Source organism: Carettochelys insculpta, chromosome 4 (genome assembly GCF_033958435.1).
Source record: "Carettochelys insculpta isolate YL-2023 chromosome 4, ASM3395843v1, whole genome shotgun sequence".
In the NCBI taxonomy this organism is placed as follows: Eukaryota; Metazoa; Chordata; order Testudines; family Carettochelyidae; genus Carettochelys; species Carettochelys insculpta.
This window is the reverse complement of record NC_134140.1, coordinates 3452855-3471689: the sequence shown is the minus strand read 5'-3', so window position 1 is coordinate 3471689 and position 18835 is coordinate 3452855. Positions and strand designations below refer to the sequence as shown.

Here is an 18835-nt window from a genome sequence, read left to right as displayed (position 1 = left end):
CCAGCCCATGGAGCCCATGACTGGCTAACACCTCTCCGTTACTTGTGAGGCCACAGCACAGCCAGAGGCAACCAGCAATTAAAACAGCCCTTGGGTTGATCTAACTCACACCAGGTATCCAATAGCTCCTGACTGGGGGCTGAAAGCAGATTTTAAATTCCCAGGCTCCCTGGCTGCACCAAGCACAGACATAGTCTGGTATTGGGGCCATCAACGGTAATGGAGTCACACCAGTGTGAGTGAGGTCAGAATCAGGCCCTGGTTAGGTGTCCGATCCATGGGGCATTTGCTCTGTACATTTACTGCAGTGTTACACCAGCAGTATTGAGAGCCCTGTACATGCCCTGCTAAGGCCTGCCCTGTTCCCAGGGAAGCAGGTAATAAAGCAGCCATGACTTCAGTGGGAGGCAGACGGGATCCAGCCCTTGCCCCATCCCCCATACAGCAGTGAGCATCACTGCGTGATTCGAAACAGGAAGCCAGTGCCTGTGTCTGACCTCAGGGACTCTGGCCCAGCCCATCTGCAGTAATCGCACTGGATTCAAAGGCACTACTCCCTGATATCTGCAGGGAACCAAGGCAGCGCTAGGCCACATCCACCCCAGAGGGGCCCAAGCCACACAATTCAGCTCAGAATCCAGATGTCAGACCCACTGCCTCTTCGGGAGCATTTAGAATGTAGAGACCAGAATTTATCCTCTGATGATGAAGGTTCTTCTCTTCCTCTAGTTCCACATTTGGGCATTAAAGGAGCGGACCAGACTCCCACCTGGTATCAGTCGGTGTCACTCCACTGGCTGCAGCGAACCGGGGATCTGTCCCACGGGCTGCCACAGAGCACGCGCTGGGTTACACCAGGCAAGGGTCTGGCTCAGCACCCTCATTCCCGAGACACCTCATGGCCCATCAGGTGACCCGTTGCTTGAAAAAACAGCATCAGATACGAGGCGTCTGATGCAGCCCTAGCAGGAATGATGAGGATCCTCCTGTCTCAGACTTTGAAACTAGCCAGTCCCAACACAACAGGTCTTGGCCCAGTAAGCAGAGTAACACACCCTCAGTCCTGCTTTCCCCCGAGACACCATCAGCCTTCAACACAAAGATCACCCTGAGCAGGGAGAAATGCCCCATTCTTGGCATACGAACCCCACTGGAGGCCAAAGGACAGTGAAGACCCCATAACATGGCCCAGCCCACCCCACGGGGGTGATCCCAACCAGGCTGGAAGAAGTTGGGAGCTATGTCCCAGAACTCACTCCCTCCAACAAGCCATGTCTCAGACACTGAGGCTTTTGCTGATCCTGGTTCGTTCCAGTTTCCCCGTGTGCCTGAACATGGCCCAAAGCTCCCAATTATCAAACCGCGACCATGGCCCACAGGCTAGAGGGACGTACTGGCTGTAGCTTTCGGGGGCTTCGAGAGAACGGGAAACTCATCTGAGGCACAAAGAAACAGAGAGACGGTTAGGATGGGAACAGCAGGGACGGGGCGGATGGAGCATGACATGAGGCCAGGCACTATAGGAAACACAAGCTGTAGCTGAAATGAGGCTTTGCATGCCAGGCTCTAGAGAGACACAGAGGGGAACCGACAGCTACAGCCCCCCAGGGCTCAATGCCTGGAAGCTACTCATGCTGCACCACACCACAGGCAGCCCTGGGAGCAGATATGGACGCTTGTCCTCCAGGCCTCTAATGTCCTTACCCAAGTCAGTTGGCCAAACCACCTTGCAGGAGCTCAGCAGAGGTCCAATTCTACCTCCCTGCCCCGCGTCCTGCAATGCATTGCACCAGATCTAGCTGTGGCTTGGGCCCTCTCTGATGATGGCGACACCCAACATCTTCACCCAAAGGTCCCCGGAGCTGCAGCTGGCATCCCAAAGCAGACTGGAACAACTAGGGGCTTCCATTCTGCTCCTCTATCCACGCTGACGCCCCAGAGCTGGCCTTTGGGGCTGGGGGGCCTTCGCAAGGGGAGACATGCAGGGATTCAGGCAGGGTAGTATCAGCTTGAAAACTGGCTGGGTCAGTGGCATTAGTTAATAGGGGGATCTGTCCCTAGATGGCTGCTAGGTCCAGGTTAGGATGTTGGGGAGACCGTGTATGGTGACTGTAGGCCAGAGAGACCCACAAGGTGTGTCTGTGTCCAGCAGCCTTCGCACACCTCACAGCCACACTCCAGGCTTTCCCAATCCCATGGGGACATTGCCTGTGTTGTAGCAGGGGGACCAGACACCCAGGGACCCATGGGGCAGGCAGGTGGCTCCCAGCCGTTCATCTTGTGAGAAGCAGGGTTGCAATGGGCTGTTGAGTGGGGACCTCCTGGGTACATGGCAGATAGGGGTGTAGGCCCTCGTGTGGCCTCCCATGTGACTGGCTCCTGTGGCTGGCAGAGAAGTGTTGCATCCCTTTATCCACACAGGCGCATGGTCCCACAGAGCTGTCGCTCAAGACTGAAACCCCTACAGGCCGCCAGTCTCAGCATTGTAATGCAACAGGCTGGGCCTGCTTATGGAAACTGCTCGCACACCCCTCCAGCGAACCCCCTCCCTGTCGCCTGCTCCCCACTCTTGAGGGCCTCGCAGTGCCCAGGCTGGCCCGTACGTTGGGCTCACTCCCAGGCCAGGGAGCATAAACAGACAAGGCTTTGCAGCCTGAACTCCACACTCTGCACGTGCTGGCAGGCCAATCTGTGTGGTAAGACCAGGTCAGAAACACGACAGCGCAGCTACACCAAACGAAGGCCACCAACGGTGTCGGCGCCTGGCACCCGTTCTCCAGGGGAACCTTGGAGGTCCACGCCGAGTTGAATAGTTAGGACGGTCAGAACAGGGCAGCGAAGGGGGTTAGCAGCCGGAGTCTTTCAGTAACTGATGGGGGTAGGGTGGGTTCAGGTCACAGGCCCTACTGCACCTCCAAGCGGCTGCAAAGGCCCCGGTTACTTGGAAAGCACCATAAGAGGACCAAGTGAGTCGTGACACCCACATCTTGAATACTGCGTACAGCTGTGGTTACCTTCTCTCGATTCCCACTGGCATTGGAAAAGGTTCAGCATAGGGCAACAAAAATGATTAGGGGTCTGGAGCAGGCGCCATATGAAGAGAGATTAGAAAAACTGGGGCTATTCAGCTTAGAAAAGAGGAGACCAAGAAGGAGATAAGCTAGAGGTCTATAAAATCATGATAGGTGCGGAGAAAGTGAATAAGGAAATTATTTACTTGTTCCCATAGCAATAGTGGTCACCAGAAGAAATTAAGAGGCAGCAGGTTTAAATGAAACAGGTGGAAGTTTTTCTTCACATAGCGCAGAGTCGGCCTGTGGGACTCCTGGTCAGAGGCTGTTGTGAAGACCAGGACTTTATCAAGGTTCAAAAAAGAGCTGGATAAATTCATGGAGGTTACGTCTATCAATACTTATTAGCCAGGCTGGGTAGGAATGGTGTCCCTGGCCTCTGTTTGTCAGAGGCTAGGAATGGATAACAGGATGACTCCCTGTTCTGTTCACTCCCTCTGGGGCACCTGGCATTGGCCATTGTTGGAAGACAGGAGATGGGTACCTACTATGGCCTTTTTTATGAGACTCCCTGAGCTCCCTCCTGCCTGACAGTGTGACTGAGGTCTGGCAGCTGATTGCGAGGCTCCAAGCCCCGCTGGCACAGCTTCAGAACTTGAACCCTAGTGATGCATCAGCATGGCTGGGAGACCAGCACTGAGCAACTGTAAGCCCAAATTTACACCTGGCACTGGAACACTGTGGGAAGACGGGATGCTGGGCAGGGTGGACCATTGTTCTGACTCCGCGTGGCCGTTCTTATGTGGGCTTGCAGTGCAATGTGGACCCTCAAGCACAGGGCTGGAAATGCCAAACCTGGGTCCAACAGCTCCGGGTGTGCAGGGTAGACAACCCCTAGAGAGGAGCCATCTAGCCAAGGCTTAGGAGCATGCCCAGATCCCTGAAACCACACAGTCCTTCCCCACCCTTCTGCGCCCTGACCACAGGCAGGAGGCGGTTGTCCCTGGCTAGGAGGTTACAATGCAAAGGTGAGTTCAGACAAAGGCAAAATGAACTCTACGATCGCGCTTCCAGCCAAAGCATGCTCAGACCACGCACTCCACCTCTGCCCCACAGAGCTGGCACTTCCAAGAGCACAGACATGCAGAGGTCCGAAGGCCCAGTTCTAATGCCCGAGCAGGGGTTTAACGGGGCTTGCACCAGGGAAAAAGCAAGGGGAAGAGTTTGTGGCAGAGAATCCAAAGATACACCAAGGACACAGACCCTGAGTAAGCAAAGCATGAGCTCACCCTGCCGGACAGGAACAAGCCCAGGGCAAACCCACCTGCTCCAAGTTCCACACCCGCTGAAGTGCTTTGCTGGCCTGGCAGTGGCCTATTGCTGCAAGATGCACTAGGGTTATGGGGCGAGGATTTGAGATCCCTTTGGGCCCCACTGACATTTGAAGCTTTGCCTTTGCCATCAACAGAGGCCTGCTTTTGCCCAAGATGTCCCCATGCCAGGTGACAGGTGCCCCTTTCACAGGTGCCCAGCAGGCAGGATGCCTCCCTGCCTCTGCAGCCCACTCTGCACACGGGGTCAGCCCCAGAGCCGTCCAAGAGCACGTGCTCCCCTCCCACCCACAGGCAGGGTCCCTTTGCCTGTCTGGAGATCATCTCTCTGATTTCTCATGTCCTTCCCAGGGCAGGGCAGCTCTGCCCCACCCTGACACAAGCTGTAGCCAAAGCCCACCCAGAGTTTTTGTACGCTCAGGACACGACTTCGAGTCACCAGCTTCTCTCCTGACCCAGCTTCCATCAGAGTCACGCAACAGTCATGCACGCTGGGCAGTCAGAGGGGAGGCACCAGCCCCCACTAGGCCAGACGGTTTCATAGGGACGGTCTCCCGGGCGTTGTTCCTCCATCACCCACGCCAAGGCAAGGCTGCAAGCCAAGACAGTGCCTTCCCCAGCCCGCCCACCCCAGGCAAACTCGAGGCCCATGCCTCCTCTTACCTTCCAGCTCCCCTCCCGGGGCAGAGATCTGAGACATGCACAGGTGGGTTGTGCCGACCACGTCGTTGTGAGTGACCCGGTCCCTGAAATAAGGGGCGTGGTTTAATTGTAGCAAGTGTTCGGTTGCTTGGGCTTTGGCCGTAAAGCGCCAGCCTTTGAGAAATCGCCACGGTCTTTACAAACGTGAACCCTCCGGATCACACCTGGGATGACAGGACTGGACCAGGAGTGAATCTGGACTACGCCACCGGAGCCGGGAGGGCCAGATCCTTAATGGAAATCAACGGAGCTGTGCTGATTTCCACCAGCTGAAGAGCTGTCCCATTACCTTCATGGTACAGAGGGGAAACTGAGGCACAGAATGGCATGAAGCGGCTTGCTCACTGTTGTGCAGCACGCACGACAGAAGTCAGGAGTCCTGACCCCCCCACTCCACTGTTCTAACCAGAGAGGGTCGAAGCCTGAACTTCCACACTGCACTTTCACAGACCCTCAGCCAGAGCCCACGACAGGGACCACACACAGGCATTTAACTGCAGTGTAAACATACCACTCGCCTGCTCTCTGCTGCGCGTAAGGTCGTTAGCCTAGTGCCCATCACCTTATCGCCCACAGCGATGCCCGAAACCTATTTTCTCTGCCACTTGCAAAGGTGAGAAATGATTTTCCTAGGTCTGGAGCCAGCTGGTTGCAGGTGAAGGAAGTGACAGACCTGGGAGTGATCCATACAGCCCATTACAACCTGACCCACCCTGGCATTAGCATGCCTGGGAGAGCCTGCCCGGCCCTGGCATGATGGAGACACTGTTTCCCTGAGTGCTTCTGGCTTGGGGAGCTCACTGCATTTCGGAGTAGGTGGCACTAGTGTAACTCACACACCTTCTGGGTGTGGGTCACTGTCCCACATAGTGGCACTGAGCCCATTTACACAGAGAAAGACTGAGCCTCCCCTACAGCCTTAGCTGAGAGCCAGCTGGCTTTTAGCTCACGCGGTAGCAGGTCATTCTCTAAGCTCCAGAGGCCTCTGGTTGGATTCCACCTGCAGATGACCTGGGGGCATGTCAACATTACATTAGCACAGGACAGTTGAAACCGGGGCTGCCTACAGTAGTTCTTGGAACAGACTCCCACCATATAGCTACAGCCTGTCTCCTCTGGGACCCTGGTTCTTCCCTCTCTCACCTCTCAGGGTCTGTGTGCGTAGGGTCTCCTATCTCAGTTTCTAACTCACCAATCCAGGACTCGGATCCTCATCTTCTCACACATGGAAGGAAACTAAGGGGAAAGGTACAGAAGGGAACTGGTCAGTGCAAATGGCTCAGGGGATGAGGAACCATGGCCGGACAAAAGCGACCCAAGGAACAGAGACCTGCCGTTGCTCACCATGGCTGGCACAGTTATGCTCTGGTTCCACTGCGGGTTGGCATTCTTCTCCAGGATCTTGGAGCAGATCTGGCAAGAGAAGGGAAAAATAGAAGGAGATGATATGGCAGGATTGACTCACCCTGCTCTATGAGTGAGGACACCATGCAGACTCGTTGGTTTATTTACGTTACATTTCCCAGCTCCAGGTGGATTTTTCGTGGTTTCCAAGTCTCAGGAAACCTTCTCGGGTGGAACGTGGAAAACATAATCCCGACCATACATATAAAACGGCAGGGACTGAATTAGCTATTAGCACACAGGAAAGAGATCTGGGGATCATTATCAGAGAGGTAGCCTCGTTAGTCTGTATCTTCACAAACAACAAGAAGTCCTGTGGCACCTTATAGACTAACAGATATTTAGGAACAAAAGCTTTCATGGGCCAAGACCCGCTTAGCCAGACGAAGCGGGTCTTTGCCCACGAAAGCTTATGTTCCAAAATATCTGTTAGTCTGTAAGGTGCCATAGGACTTCTTGTTGTCTTGGGATCATTGTGGGCAGCTCTCTGAAAATGTCAGTGCACTGTGCTATGGCAGTCAAACCAGCTAGCAGAGTTAGACGCCATTAGGGAGAGAAAGATAATAAAACAAATAACAGTGGTAGTGTGTAAACCCATGGTATGCCCACCATTTGAACACTGGGTGCAATTCCGGTTGCTTGATCTCAAAAAAGGTGTATTAGAATCAGAAAAGATTCGGAGAAGGGCAACACAAACGATCAGGAGTATGGAACAGCTTCTATATAAGGAGAAATTAAAAAGACTGGGACTGTTGAGCTTGGAAAAGAGATGATACGATTGAGGACTATAAGATTATGCCTGGTGTGGAGACAGGGAATACAGAAGTGTCATTCTCCCTTCCACAAACCATAACAACAAGGGGTTAACAGATCAAATTAATAGCTAGCCGGCTTAGCTTAACAATGCACTGTCAATCTGTGGAACTCCTCACCAAGGAATGTCGTGAAGGTCAAAAGTATAACAAGATTCAAACAAGAACTAGATATGCTCATGAAAGCTAAGTCCATCAAAGGCTGTTAGCTAAGATGGCAGGAGTACAACCTCATTCTCTGGATGTCCCTAAACCTCCAACTGCCAGGATCTGGGACTGGATGACAGGGGATTTATCACTCAAAATTGCCATGTTCTGTTCATTTCCTCTGAAGCACATGGCACTGGCCACTGCCAGAAGACAGGATACTGGTCTAGATGAACCTTCGGTCTGACCCAGCCTGGATGTTTTTATGTACTTACATAGCTGCAGAAAGAGGGATGTCCCAAGAGCCCCCCTTGGCCCATCCAAGAAGCAGATGTCTCCTGGTGAAGGCGCTCCCCTGCATTACTGGTGCTGGTCAGCATGCACAGTTTAGAGGGAACTTCAGTTTAGACCAGGTGAAATTCACCTGAGTCAAGTTCAAGGTCTTGGTCCTTATCAATGGCCCAGGCCCAGGATATCTGAAGACAACTGCTACTCCAGGATGAGATCTATGGCCGAGAATCCATCTCCGGAATTCTCTACCAAAGTTCGTCTGGGCAGGAAACCACTGTCTTGGGTGCGGCCTAGAGCCATATAACGAACGCCCTCAAGAACCAAAGACCACCTGAAACGTCCCACCTTCCGGTCCAGGTGCACTCCATCATCCTCCCTTCTGAGGCTATGTCCATACTAGACATAGAAGTCGACTGTTAATACACAATTTTAGCAATGCCAATTGTGTAGCTAAAATCGACTTATCGGCGATTAACTTCAGTGTCTGTCTACATGGAGGAAGGTCAATGGGAGTGTTTCTCCCGTCGACCTTCCTTAATCCTTGCCACTATCAAGGACTTCTGGGGTTGACTTTGACCCCTGAAAGTGGCATTTCGCACATGCATGAAATGAATCCCTGGAAGATTGACCCTGAGTGGGTTGTGTGGTTCGAGCCTCAGATACAAACATAGAGCCACACAGACATCTAAAGCCAAACACTACTGCAACCAAACCTTCCACTGCTCACACAAATCGCCCTGGGATGAGGATGAGAGGAAGAACTAACCACCTACTACAGTGGTTAGTGATTAATGGCGACACAAACTAAATGCACTAAGGGAAGTGCTCAGATACTACAGTGAGAAGAGTAATATGAGAACCTGTTTGGAGTAAGCTCCACGACATTTGAATAGAGAAATTATTTCAGGGACCTTTCCTGAACTCCCCTCCCCATTCCTATTCATGATCCCATAATATCCCCATCGACACTACAACCTACTGCCTGGCTGGAAGACTAAGGTTAGGATAATGTTTAATGTATTTGGAATTTATCAGCAGGAACTTAAGGGAGGAGAGATTGGATTCATGGGACCAGACAGATCCTCAAGGACCAGACGGTCCATGGATCACAGCTTGGGAACTGCAAACATTTAACAGACAGTGAAATAACGATCATCCATCAATTTAAGCTGGTTCCAAAAGCGTAGGAGAGCCCTGAGCTAGGAAAATATCTCTCGGTTATTCCTCCTCATCCCCACACATACACACAAGGACTTGAATATTGTCATTTTTAATACAACAGCACCACTAAGAGCCGAGAGCAGAAATTACTCAGCTGCCGCAAGGAACACAAGACACCATCCATGAGAGACGAGTCCGATGACTAATCAGATGCTACTCACAAGCTAGCTTTGCCACCTGGTCTCCTAGCCTGCAAACAGTCCTTTGAACAAAAGTCCTCAAGATTCATGATGGATCTCATAGTTGTAGACTTTTCCTTTATTTTCGTACTGGAAGGGATTCGACCATTTCATTCTTTTTTTTTTTTCCATTGTAATTTTGTTACACGAACGAAGGGGAGTTGGTACAGGCCCAAGAACAGAGGTGTATGATATGAAAATCTGTCCCTCTAGATTGGTCTTCTTAGTTCACCCTTCACTGTAGTATTTACGCACTGAAGGGGGCATAATTAGGGCTGACCAGATGAAATGGTATAAAGAGAAACTTGGACTGGAAAACTATTCCCTAAGAGTGAGGATGGGTAAAACATGGAATCAGATTGGATAAAGGTGTTCCAGGGGTCAGAGCTACAATGACAAGGGTAGAGGGAGGTGTTGACCTAACCCCCCATCGATGATCAGGCACCACAGAAATGAGCAGTCGATGAACAATCAGACTGACAGATCTTAGAAGCATAGATTCATAGGGCTGGAAGGGACTTCAGGAGGTCATTTAGCCCAGCCCCCTGCTTCAAGCAGGATCAACCCCCACTAAAAAAACCTTGAGGGATGGAATCCACCATCTCTCTAGGCAACGCATTCCAATGCTTCACCACCCTCCTGGGGAAGCAGTTTTTCCTAATATCCAACAAAAATTTATTTGCCCCAGTTCCCTAAACGGCCTCCCTCAAGGGCTGAACTCACAATGCTGGGCTTAAGCAGGCCAACACTCAAACCACTGAGCTATCCCATCTTCCCCATCTCCACTTCTGTGAGTAAGATACGAATGTGAGCCATGCCCCAGCAGGTCAATCTTCTGCAGGCCTGACCCTGAAATAAAACTGCCCAGGCCTCATTCTTCCCTCCTCCCCACTTTCTTCCTTTTCCTTCATCTTTCAGAAAACTGTGCCTGTTTCAGACATGGCACTCCCACTTTCCCACACCCCAATGCACCCACAGGTGAAAGGGAGCTCAAATCAAAACATTCGCCCAGCAGTGAGGCTGGTGACCCATTGATGGGGTTGCTAAGAGAACAGGAGTCCAGGAGACAGAGGAAGATTTCCAGCCCAGGCAGGAGAGTGCCCGTCTGTTTCCGCCGCTCACCGTTCTTCCAGCAAAGCTGACTTCCACAAACGGATCAATCAGGTTCTTCTTGTTGCTCTCAAAGCCAAAGATCTGCTTGACATTGTCCATGATGGCATCGTCCACTGGGAAAGAGAGAGAACCCCCAACAATCAGCGTGCCAAAGGCTTTCAAGCATAAGGAGTAAGATGTCTTTAACCAGCCATCTTAAATAACCCAGGCTGCCCAGCCCTCAGCTTCAGAGCTCACAGAGGAGTCTGAACTCTGGGCTTAGATGCTGAGTCTGAACTTTTCATCTCTGTGGCCCAACTCATCCTCAGCTTTACCAACGAACCCTCCAGTGGTAGAGACAGTAGGACCATGATATACCGAGGCTACTACATGGTTTTACATCCCTTGAAAGACAATGAGTTGCACTCCCTAGTAACCTCAGTAGCCCCTTAACCAGCCCCCAAGCCTTTGCCCCATAACAATCCAGTCCCTCTAGTAATTACTTTCACAGCCCTGGAGCCATAAAAGTTGACCTGTCCTGCAGGGCAAACTCCACTGAGTGACACCAGGCACAATAGCAAAGGACAGATCCTTGCGGGGTGTAAATCAGCATAACTCCATTGACTCCAGTGGTGCTGTTCCAATCTACATCCACTGGGGGTTTGGCCCATTGTTTTACCAGGGAGTTCTGCCCACTGGGGAGCTGGTCCGAGTTGACTCCAGTGTCTGAGAGACGCACACAGAATGGAAACAGTCCACCTGCGTTCTGCATTGCCCTTCGCCCAAGGGCTGTAGCACGTTACTGCTGCTGTGTCATTTCCAAGGCTACCAGCACGGATCAGACCCTGCAGCAGAGATACATACTCTGAGGCAAGTCTTCAGCTCTGTAAATTTTCAGGCAGAAGTGAGCCCCTCTCAGCGTGACCCCTGTCGGGCGTAAAAGATTTCCCTCAATATCTTCCTTATCTTCAGCCACTTCTTTCTTCTCCAACTGCAAGACAAACAAACGAGCGGTCACAAGGGGGCAGGGGGGGCTGAACATTTCCGCAAAGCAGAGAAACAGCAGCCGCTAAGCAGAGAAGGCATAAAACGCACCATCGCCCCTCCTGGGTGAGCCCTCTTTTACCACAATCCAGCAATATGCCCTGCCTGGGAATGCCCAACCCAAACCAGCTTGAAAGTTTGGATTCATAGACAAACACCCTGGGTCACTTCCATCTCTTCTGTAAACTGCAGGCACATAGAGACTGCAGGATCTGACCCCAAGGGTGGGACCTGTCAAGGGTTTGGCATTAGCCTAACTTCACCCTTATGAGATCTATGAGTATTTCACCAGTGACTTCTGTGTCTTGGGTTTTGAGTCTGGTTTTGCTGGTAATAAGAGGTCAAATAACCAAGGTCAATTCATATAATAGATTGTAATCAAACATTACTAAAGTGCACTGGACAACTCAGAAAGCAGGGTCACAGGTTACCAAACCCATCTGACAAACGGAGCAGCGTCTGCAGCTTGATTCATTCCACAAACTGTTCTTTTATATAGTGCTGCCTTTCCCAAAGAAAATCCCTAACTGACTGACATGGAGAATTGCTTTCATGGTGTCTCAGCTTATCTCATCAAAGACCTAGACAAATCCATGACTAAGATTTTAGTACAGAAAACTCGTGCGACAATACGTTTCAGAGGGTCGCCCTGCTAGTCTATTGTAGCAAAAACAACAAGGAGTCCTGTTTCCCCCAGTAGAGAAAGGATGTGGATGCACTGGAAACGATCCAGTGGAGGGCAACGAAAATGATTAGAGGGCTGGAGCACAAGACCTAGGAGGAGAGGCTGAGAGATTTGGGCTTATTTATTTTGCAGACGAGAAGAGTAGGGTGGGGAGGTTTGATAGTTGCCTTCAGTCACCTGAAGGGGGCTCTAAAGAGAGATGGAGAGAGGCTGTTCTCAGTAGTGATGGGTGACTGAACAAGGAGCAATGGTCTGAAGTTACAGAGAGGGAGGTCTAGGTTGGATATTAGGAAAAACTATTTCACCAGGAGGGTGGTGAAGCAATGGAATAGGTTCCCTACAGAGGTGGTGGGATCTCCATCCCTAGAGGTTTTTAAGTCCCAGCTTGACAAGGTCCTGACTTGGATGATTCAGTTAAGGTTGGTCCTGCTTTGGGCAAGGGGTTGGACTCAATGACCTCCTGAGGTCCCTTCTATGATTCTATGGCCTTAAAGACTACTAAGTTTATTTGGGCATGAGCTTTCATGGGCTGGCTGCATGAAATGGAAAGTTCAATTTGGCAGGGATATAGACACATGCAAAGATGGGAGTGTTGAATTACTATGTGGAGGACCAGTGCTAATGAATTCAACTCAGTCAGAGTAGCTGTGGCCCACATCCACCAGCTGATGAGATGTGAACATCAGAAGAGGGAAAATTACTTTTTGTAGCGAGCTAGCCACTTTCAGCCTCTGTTCAGACCCAGTCTGAGCATGTCAAGTTCAGATACGAATTCCAGCTCTGCAGTTTCACACTGAAATCTGGTTTTGAAGTTTCTTTGCAGACTTATGTCACTTGTCAGATCTGTTACTGAGTGTCCAGGGAGAATCACAGAATCCCAGGGCTGTAAGGCACTTCAGGAGGTCATCTAGTCCAGCTCCCTGCTTCAAGCAGGACCAACCCCCACTAAGTCATCCCAGCCAAGAATGAGAAGCTCCCCTATTGGTTTTAGAATGTTTCCGTTCTTGATGTCTGATTTGCGTCCATTTATTCTTTTGCACAGAGACAGTCCAGTCTGCCCAACGTACATAGCAGAAGGGCAGTGCCGGCACAGGATGGCAGCTATCACATTAGTAGATATGCAGGTGAATTAGCCCCTAATGCAGAAGAATTATTTATTGTGTCTTGCTTACAACATGTGTATTAATACATCCCAGTTTGATGTTTGCTTTTTTGCAAGTGTGTTACAGTGTTGGCTCAGATTAAGCTCGTGAACCACTAAGACGACCAGATCTCTTTCTGCAGCACTTCTTCCCAGGCAGTCACTTTTCATTTTGTTTGTGTGCAACTGATTGTTCTTCCTTATGTGGAGAGCTTTGGGCTTATTGAATTTCATCCGATTTACTTTGGCCCACTTCTCCAGTGAGTCCAGTATGAATTTAATCCTAGCCTCCAAAGCTCTTGCAACTCTTCCCAGCTTGGGGTCATCTGCAAACTTTATCAGTGTACTTTTTATGCCATTAGCTAAACCACTGACAAAGAGGCTGAGCAGAACCAGATTCAGAATGGATCCTTGCAGGACTCCACTGGTTATGCACTTCCAGATTGACTGTGAATCACTGAAAACGACTCTCTGGGAACATTTTCCAACCAGTTCTGCGCCCACCTTATACTAGCTCCATCTAAGTTGCACTTCTCTAGCTTCTTTATGAAAAGATTATATGAGACAGTATCTAAAGCCTTACTAAAGCCAAGACACGCTCTGTTTATTGCATCCCCCACCCAGCATGCTTCTTACCCTGTCAAAAAAAGGTATTATTATGTTGAGACAATTTGTTCCATACAAATCCATTCTGACTGCTACTTATCACTTTATCATCTTCTAAGTGTTGGCAAACTGTTTGCTTAATTATTTGATCCATTATCTTTCCACGGACTTAAATTAAGATGATTATAATTCCCCAGGCTGTTGTTATTCCCTTTTTTATAGATATTTCCCCTCTTTCAACCATTTGGAATTTCTCCCACCTTCCATGACTTTTCAAAGATAATTACTAAAGGCTCAGGTATCTCTGCCCAAACCCAACATTTTCCTTTGGTGGTCATTTGAGAGGGTTCTCCTTTCTCTGAACATCATGATTAGGTCACTGACAGAGGCAGGTGATCATTTTAAGTGGACCAATGATCTACTGGAGGGCCTCTGGCACAATCATTGGGCATTCCTGCAAACTGGAGAAATGGTCGGAGGTAACAGGATGAACTTTAATAAGAACAAATGCAAAATACTCCACTTCGGAAGGAACAATCAGCTCCATGCATACAGAATGGGAAGTGACTGTCTCGGAAGGAGCACTGCGGAGACAGATTTAGGGGTCATAGTGGACCACAAGCTAAATATGAGTCAATAGTGTGATGCTGTTGCAAAAAAAACAGACATGATTCTGGGATGTATTAAGAGGAGTGCAGTAAGCAAGACACAAGAGGTCATTCTTCCACTCTACTCTGTGCTGATTAGGCCTTAACTGGAGTATTGCGTCCAGTTCTGGGTGCTACATTTCAATAAAGATGTGGAGAAAGTGGAGACGGTCCAAAGAAGAACAACTACAATGATTAAAGGTCTGGAGAACATGAACTATGAGGGAAGACTGAAAGAACTGGGCTTGTTTAGTTTAGAAAAGAGAAGGCTGAGAGAGGACATGATGGCAGTTTACAAGTACCTCGAAGAGAGTTACAAGGAGGAGGGAGAAAATTGTTCTCCTTGGCCTCTGAGGATAGGACAAGGAGCAATGGGCTTAAACTGCAGCCAGGGTGGTTTAGGTTGAACATTAGGAAAAACTTCCTACCTGTTAGGGTAGTTAAACACTGGCGAGGTTGTGGAATCTCCATTGCTGGAGATTTTTAAGAGCAGGTTAGATAAACATCTACTGGGGGTGGTCTAGACAGTGCTTGGACCTGCCGAGAGGGCAGGGAACTGGACTGAATGACCTCTCGAGGTCCCTTCCAGTTCTAGTATTCTATGATTCAGATTTCTTCCCAGTTAAGATCAGTTAGCCTTACAGGCTTAGCACAGTCTCATTCAAGCCAACCCTTCATGTCTTCTGCAGGAAGAAAGACAAGCCAGCAGGCGCTCAGGTGGTCTCTTTCTCCCCTGACAGCAAAATTATACTTACAGGAGCTTCATCACCAGGTCCCAGCACAAACAGGCTGACTTTCACATAACCTTTGGCGCCAGCGGAGAAATCTTCGGGGTCAGAAAGAAGCAGCCACTTCCTGAGCAAGGCGTGCTCTAGAAAAGAGAAACCAGGTTTCTGTTTATTACTGCCTGCCTTATAGGACGTAAAGATTGTGTGACATCAGAATACCGGACGGGGCAAAGCATTCCACAATACTATCAACCGCAAACATTTAAAAATCATGAGCCAGCTCTAAGAGTATCCTGAAATTGGCTCTAAAGTCGTAAGTTTCAAAAAATACTGGCTTAACCTCTTTAAACCAGGACTCTCTGGGCCAGGCACATCCATGGTCTGCTAGGACCAGGGATGTTCCTGGACCAGAGTGTCCCAGTGAAGGCCTGGTGTCTGGGAGCCCTGTGGGACAGGAGCCCAGCCAGGCCGGTAACAGGGGAGCCAGTGGCTGAGCTCCCAGCTGGGCTGCAGCAGGAGGACTGGCAGCCCTGCTGGGGCTAGTGGCCAGAAATCCAGCAAGACCAGCAGCTGGGAGCCCAGTGGGCTGGGATGGCTGAGGGCTGGGAGCCATCCTGTGAGACCCTAGCTGGGCTGCTGGCAGGTGAGGAGCTGGCCAGGAAGCTGGCGGCAAAGCCAGGAGCAGGGCCACGCTGGTGGCAGGGAGGCAAAATTGACCTCCCCTGGTTTGGCAAACTGCCTCCTTCAGGACTGGTCAGATCCCAAGGGAGCTGGACCAGGGAGGCCCAGCTTGTAATAAATGTTGAGTTCTTTTTATTTGCCAGCTTGTTTTTGAGCCTTCAAGGTTTGCATCGTCAGGCTTTTCTTTGTAGCCCTGCGGGCGAGAAACAATTATTCTTCAAGTGAAAGCTGAAACTCTCACACAATCACAGGACTCCAGGAGCTAGGGCTTATAGAAAACCCCCAAAAAGCAAGAAACATGATAACATTGCAGGAGCTGATCACACTGTGTCCAGCTAAACTAAGAACCAGGCTCGGACCTTGCCCTGAAGCACTTCTACATAGATTTAACCAGATGCAACGCTAGGCACCCCAGCATCCTTTGCCACAGCTCACTCTCTCTTCAGGGACAACCACTCCCACCCTGCAGGTGGTATTACAATCCCACTCTCCCAGTAGGAGCCTCTGCTAGGAAACCATCCTCACCAGGGGAGTGGCCTGCCCTCCCCATGCCCTTTCACTGCCCTCCTGGGCTCAGCTGTCCAGCATGGAGACATGGGTGACTAAGTCCCACTGCTTCCCAGCCTTCTGGTCTCTCCAACCCTCCTCTTCGGCTGTGAACAGTCAACTTCCTCCCTGACACTCCTGCCTTCAGTCCTTTTCAGCCCTGGATCTCCAGCTCAAGAAGGAGAGGCATCAAACCCCATCTGACTTCCTGCTGTCTGACCTTCAGCCTTCCTTCAAGCACCACCTAGAGCGGGGTGCCCAACACATGACCTGCAGGCCAGAATCTGGCCCATGGAGCCTTTTCACCCAGTCTGCGGAACCAGCAGAAGCACCATTTTGAAAGCTGGCTGGGCAGCTCTGAGCCACATGTGGCTCTTTAAAGAGCCATTTGTGGCTCTGGACACTGCCGCCAGCCACAGTGAGGCAGCGCAGGGCAGAGCCAGCTGGAGGTAATGGACTGCGGCTCCCATCAGTAGCTTGTACCGGGCACTTGGGCTGCAGGACACCTGTGCCTCCCCATGGTCACGCACTGAGGAGCATGCAGCTTCCTGGGGCTGGTCCCACTCCGGGCTCCAAAAGCTGCAGCTGGTCCTGCCCCACCCCACCCAACATAAGCCAGCTCCAGGCCAGGCAGAGCATGCCATGGAGAACAGCCAAGACTAGGAACACCCAGGGCCCAGCTCCTGTCTTGGCTCAGGGCCCAGCGCTGCCATGGTGTCCCCCCTGCAGGGCCGGAACCGCCCCAGGCAGCTCCCCTCGCTCCCTGTGGAGCTGCCTGAGCCATCCTGAGCCACTCCCTGACCTTGATGCAGCCAGCAGGAGCCATAGCCCTGATCCAGCAGCCAAAGCCTCTCCAGCCCCATGGCATATGACCAGGCAGCGCCGGGTGGCAGCTCTCCCTCGTGCCAGCTCTGCCATGCTGGGCAGAACAGGAGAAGGTGTGAGAGCCGGCAAGGGGCTGGGCGGCTGCCAAGAGAGGGGAACTCTCCCTGCGAAGCACCTCTCTGAGTGCATGAAAGGGAGCACCGGGTGCTGGGCTCTGGCGACAGATGACTGGGCGCCGCCAGCTCGCCCTGTCCCAGGATGAGACCCCAGTGCTCATGCAAACTCGAGGCTGGCCAGTGCAGGACTCGGCAGGTTCCCCCACGGAGATGTGCTGCACAGGAGGTCAGAGTCAGGTCCTGGGGTGGGACATCTCTGGACTGATCTTCTTTGGGACTGGGAAAGGAGCTTATGGGTGTCAGCTCAGGAGGAGGCTCACGGTCATCAGCAAAGCTCTGAGTAGTGTCCGGGCTGGCAGTGCGCAGTGCCTGCAGACCGCTGGGGAGCTGTGGGGAAAGCACCGAGCCCTGGTGTTACCTGGGAGGGGGGTACCATCACGGCTGGTGCGGGGAAGGGGTTTGGGAAGTGTTACTAACCCCGTCACGTACCTCAGAACCTCCGCTCCCCCCATGGAATTAACAGCAGGTTGGAAAGGGAGAAGAGTAACTTCATTCCTCCCATCCCCTGTGGGGAGCCCTGGGCCAGGAGGTGCCAGAAGGGGTTTAGCCTGGAGGGAGGGGTTGGGGATATTCTGTGTTCAGGCCCCGGAACATGTAAAAAATTGCTGTGTGACCCCCGATGAAAAGAATTTTGTCCCTCCTGACCTAGATCCTCCTTCAGGGGCCTTCTGTGCTGCTCCGGGCATGGGTGTCTCTCACCTCTCCCCCTTCCTGACTGTCAGGACTCTGATGCACATGGTCCCCAGGTGCTGCCCAGCTGTGGTCATTGGACAAGTCATACGTGCATGGGTGTCTTCCATCTTAAAGGGATGGTGTCTCTTTGTGCTGTGTATCTGTAATTCTGTGTGTATGTTCATCTTCAGGCATAAAGATATGCACAGGTAAATACATGTGAGCACGTATACGGACCTCTGCATTTGGTGCACAGATTGTTGTTGCAAAGAAATTTCCCAACGTTGTACAAAATGTGACAGCTAATTTTAAACCACCAATGGTCCCAAAAAAAACCTCTCAAAATCAGCGACTGTTTAACTCACTTGGTTCTGCATAAACGGTCCCGACATCCAGCTACAAAATAAAACGAAAAACAAAATCAAATGCTTTGCCACCGGCTGCACAGAGAAGTGGCCAAAACAATTAAAAATATCTAGAGAGAGAGAAGGAATTACAAATCATTACCCGAAATTCCCCAATCACCGAGTCTGTCCGGAGAGACCGGGAATCAACAACCTGCAGTGAGTGGGACGAAGGGAAAAATGCAAACATATAAATACAGCATTTAAAATAAATTCACAACCACCCATGTGAAATCATTAGTATTCTGAGCACACATAGCTTGGGAGTTTGGAAAGCAGGTCGAAACCAGTGTCCCCTATAAGCTGAGCTCTTGGGTGGCCGCCCCAGGGAGATACAGGTGCTACCCAGCTGATTAGCAGATCGACCAGAGCCACCAGCATGTGTTTTCACTGGTGGTGCAGATCTGCTGTTCCCTTGGTGCACATAACAAAATTTATTCCACCTCTAGATGGAAAAAAATTTGAGGGAACCCTGGTCAAAACTTATCAG

The 18835-nt window shown here is 50.9% G+C and overlaps 1 protein-coding gene across 7 annotated transcripts in view; it reads right to left on the bottom strand.

Moving 5' to 3' along the window:
* Nucleotides 1-18835, bottom strand: part of DYSF (dysferlin) — a 304879-nt gene that overhangs the window by 206217 nt on the left and 79827 nt on the right. For 4 of the 7 annotated variants that reach the window (XM_074992197.1, XM_074992191.1, XM_074992190.1 and 1 more), the window contains exons 9-17: nucleotides 18449-18499; nucleotides 18307-18337; nucleotides 15069-15184; nucleotides 11055-11181; nucleotides 10221-10324; nucleotides 6389-6457; nucleotides 6237-6280; nucleotides 5006-5088; nucleotides 1395-1436 (exon numbers count right to left, since the gene is read on the bottom strand). In XM_074992197.1, the coding sequence (XP_074848298.1) occupies nucleotides 1395-1436; nucleotides 5006-5088; nucleotides 6237-6280; nucleotides 6389-6457; nucleotides 10221-10324; nucleotides 11055-11181; nucleotides 15069-15184; nucleotides 18307-18337; nucleotides 18449-18499 (667 nt within the window). The remainder of the gene's footprint in view (nucleotides 1-1394; nucleotides 1437-5005; nucleotides 5089-6236; nucleotides 6281-6388; nucleotides 6458-10220; nucleotides 10325-11054; nucleotides 11182-15068; nucleotides 15185-18306; nucleotides 18338-18448; nucleotides 18500-18835) is intronic. The other 3 variants (XM_074992196.1, XM_074992194.1, XM_074992195.1) reach the window with 1 other exon arrangement.